General features: G+C 52.7%; 8 protein-coding genes across 8 annotated transcripts; 5 read left to right on the top strand and 3 right to left on the bottom strand.

The window, feature by feature from the left end:
* Nucleotides 1-62: 62 nt before the first annotated feature.
* On the bottom strand, nucleotides 63-350 carry T310_8991 (uncharacterized protein; the record flags this gene model as incomplete). The annotated part of the gene is made up of 1 exon (XM_013468420.1): nucleotides 63-350. A coding segment is annotated over one exon (288 nt), but the record flags the coding sequence as incomplete, so codon positions are not given.
* Nucleotides 351-605: 255 nt separating this feature from the next.
* Nucleotides 606-878, top strand: T310_8990 (uncharacterized protein; the record flags this gene model as incomplete). The annotated part of the gene is made up of 1 exon (XM_013468419.1): nucleotides 606-878. A coding segment is annotated over one exon (273 nt), but the record flags the coding sequence as incomplete, so codon positions are not given.
* T310_8988 (uncharacterized protein) lies at nucleotides 620-1,285 on the top strand (the record flags this gene model as incomplete). The annotated part of the gene is made up of 1 exon (XM_013468418.1): nucleotides 620-1,285. A coding segment is annotated over one exon (666 nt), but the record flags the coding sequence as incomplete, so codon positions are not given.
* Nucleotides 658-1,293, bottom strand: T310_8987 (uncharacterized protein; the record flags this gene model as incomplete). The annotated part of the gene is made up of 1 exon (XM_013468417.1): nucleotides 658-1,293. A coding segment is annotated over one exon (636 nt), but the record flags the coding sequence as incomplete, so codon positions are not given.
* On the top strand, nucleotides 879-1,403 carry T310_8986 (uncharacterized protein; the record flags this gene model as incomplete). Its single annotated transcript, XM_013468416.1, has 1 exon — nucleotides 879-1,403. A coding segment is annotated over one exon (525 nt), but the record flags the coding sequence as incomplete, so codon positions are not given.
* Nucleotides 1,307-1,744, top strand: T310_8984 (Nucleolin protein Nsr1; the record flags this gene model as incomplete). Its single annotated transcript, XM_013468415.1, has 1 exon — nucleotides 1,307-1,744. A coding segment is annotated over one exon (438 nt), but the record flags the coding sequence as incomplete, so codon positions are not given.
* T310_8982 (uncharacterized protein) lies at nucleotides 1,379-2,167 on the bottom strand (the record flags this gene model as incomplete). Its single annotated transcript, XM_013468414.1, has 1 exon — nucleotides 1,379-2,167. One exon carries the CDS (start codon nucleotides 2,165-2,167, stop codon nucleotides 1,379-1,381), a length of 789 nt encoding a protein of 262 aa, XP_013323868.1.
* On the top strand, nucleotides 1,713-2,168 carry T310_8980 (uncharacterized protein; the record flags this gene model as incomplete). The annotated part of the gene is made up of 1 exon (XM_013468413.1): nucleotides 1,713-2,168. A coding segment is annotated over one exon (456 nt), but the record flags the coding sequence as incomplete, so codon positions are not given.

Below are 2,168 nucleotides of genomic sequence, written 5' to 3'. Positions count from 1 at the left end.
TTTTTTTTAGTTTTGTCTATCTCGCAGTAATATTTTTTTTCCCTCCTGCATTTTCCACTTTTTCATCTGCCTCCATCACTGGCATCAGTGGACTGGCAGTTGGAGCAAGCTTGAACTCCAGGATCAGAGAATACCATCTCTTTTCCAGCTGGGTTCTCACTGACTGACACAGCAGCTAGGCCGTACTGCAAAGTACTCTTCCAACTACACACTTGTGGGCTTTTAACACTGAGGGCTGTGGGCCGTGGGATATTGCACTGCTCTACTGTGGGACTCTTCTGTGGGCTTCCTATAGACGGTTGCATTATTGCCTGTCCGTCTCTGTGGGCTTGAACATTGTGGGTTGTGGGTTACTTGTGGGCGCTTGACTGTGGTCGGTCTCGTGACGAATTTCCTTTCCGATCGAGTCGACCTGTTGCTGTGCAGTGGGCTTATTCTGGGGGCTTTGATCAAGCAAGCTTCGCTTAGCTTGTGATATTCTCTGCATCAGTTGAGGGTTCAGTGGGCTTCGCCGCACGCACTTCACCTAGTTTTTTTTTTTATCTGAAAAGTCATCCTAGTACGTGCTTCCCGTCTGCTGTTCTATATCTGTCGATTAGCTCTAACAAGGTCTCGTTAGCAGATTAAAATGTCCAAGACCAAGGCCAAGGCCAAGGCTCAAAAGGGCGCCGACAAGGCTGCCGACAAGACACTCACCAAGGTCAAGGATGGTGGAATTACCAAGCCGTCGCAGACTCCTAAGGCCAAGAGCAAGGAAATCGCTCGGAAGCTTATCGCCAACGAAGAGAAAGCTGCTAGCAAGAACAGGAAGAAGAAGGGGCCGACTCCTAGCAGCTCCGAATCTGAATCGGACAGCGACGAGGAGATGGCCAGCGTGAGTTCTAGCAGCGAGAGCGAAAGCGAGAGCGAGGTCGAGACCAAGAAGCCGGCCAAGGAGGGCGCGAAGGCATCTAAAGACACTGCTAAAGCTAAGCCTGTCGAGTCGTCCGAGTCCGAATCTGAATCTGAATCCGATTCTGAGTCTGAATCAGAGTCCGATGAGTCGGATTCGGACTCTGACGAAGAGTCCGCCGAGGACAAAGTTGCGAAGAAGACCGGAGTCAAACAGGCTAGCGAGGACAGCGAGGAGTCTGAATCCGAGGCTGAATCTGAGTCCGAGTCAGAGGCCGAGTCCGAGTCCGAATCTTCCGAAAGTGAGGATGAGGCTCCGGCCAAGGTCAAGAAACCTGAGCAGCCCGCAAAGGTCAATGGGGCCAAGGTTCGTCGACTTCGATCACTTCTCTGATCACACTGCTAACGACGTTAGAAACCTAAGGAATCTGCTTCCGAAGAGTCCTCTGAGGAGGAGTCTGAAGAAGACTCCGAGTCAGATGAGGATTCATCTGACGAGTCTGCCTCCGTAGCCTCCGAGTCTGCCTCTGAAGCCTCGGAGTCCGAGTCGGGCTCTGAGTCTGAGTCTGAGTCTGAATCCGAGTCCGAGTCCGAGTCCGAGGATGAATCCGAAGAAGAGGAGACCAAAGAGGTGGCCAAGGAAGCATCGAAGAAGCGCAAAGCTGAGGAAGAGAAGGCCTCTGCTCCTAAGAAGTCCAAGACTGAAGGCGCTGAAAACTCTCCCAACCTCTTTGTCGGCAATCTCTCTTGGAATGTCGATGAAGAGTGGCTGCGCCGCGAGTTCGAAGAGTTTGGCGAACTTGCCGGTGTGCGTATCATGACTGAGCGTAATTCTGGTCGCTCTCGAGGGTGAGTGCACAATTTGCTCGATTGAGTGCGATTTGTATTTGGTGATGCATGCTAACTTTGTTCCAGTTTCGGCTATGTCGAGTTCACCAACGCTGCCGATGCCAAAAAGGCCTACGAGGGCAAGAAGGATGCCGAGATTGATGGTCGCAAGATCAACCTGGACTTTGCTAAACCCCGTGACTCCAACGACCGTGATCCCAAGGAGAAGGCTCAGGCTCGGGCCAAATCCTTTGGTGACCAAACCAGCCCCGAGAGCGACACCCTGTTCATTGGCAACATCGCCTTCAGCGCCAACGAGGATGCGATCCGCAAGAAGTTCCAGGACAAGGGTAAAATCGTGGGCATCCGACTGCCGACCGATCCTGAGTCGGGACGTCCCAAAGGCTACGGCTACATCCAGTTCTCCTCCGTCGATGAGGCGCGTCAGG

Source organism: Rasamsonia emersonii (genome assembly GCF_000968595.1).
Source record: "Rasamsonia emersonii CBS 393.64 chromosome Unknown ctg1118621760951, whole genome shotgun sequence".
Classification (NCBI taxonomy): domain Eukaryota; kingdom Fungi; phylum Ascomycota; class Eurotiomycetes; order Eurotiales; family Trichocomaceae; genus Rasamsonia; species Rasamsonia emersonii.
Note: the sequence above shows the minus strand (reverse complement) of the source record. Positions and strands in the feature narration are given on the sequence as shown.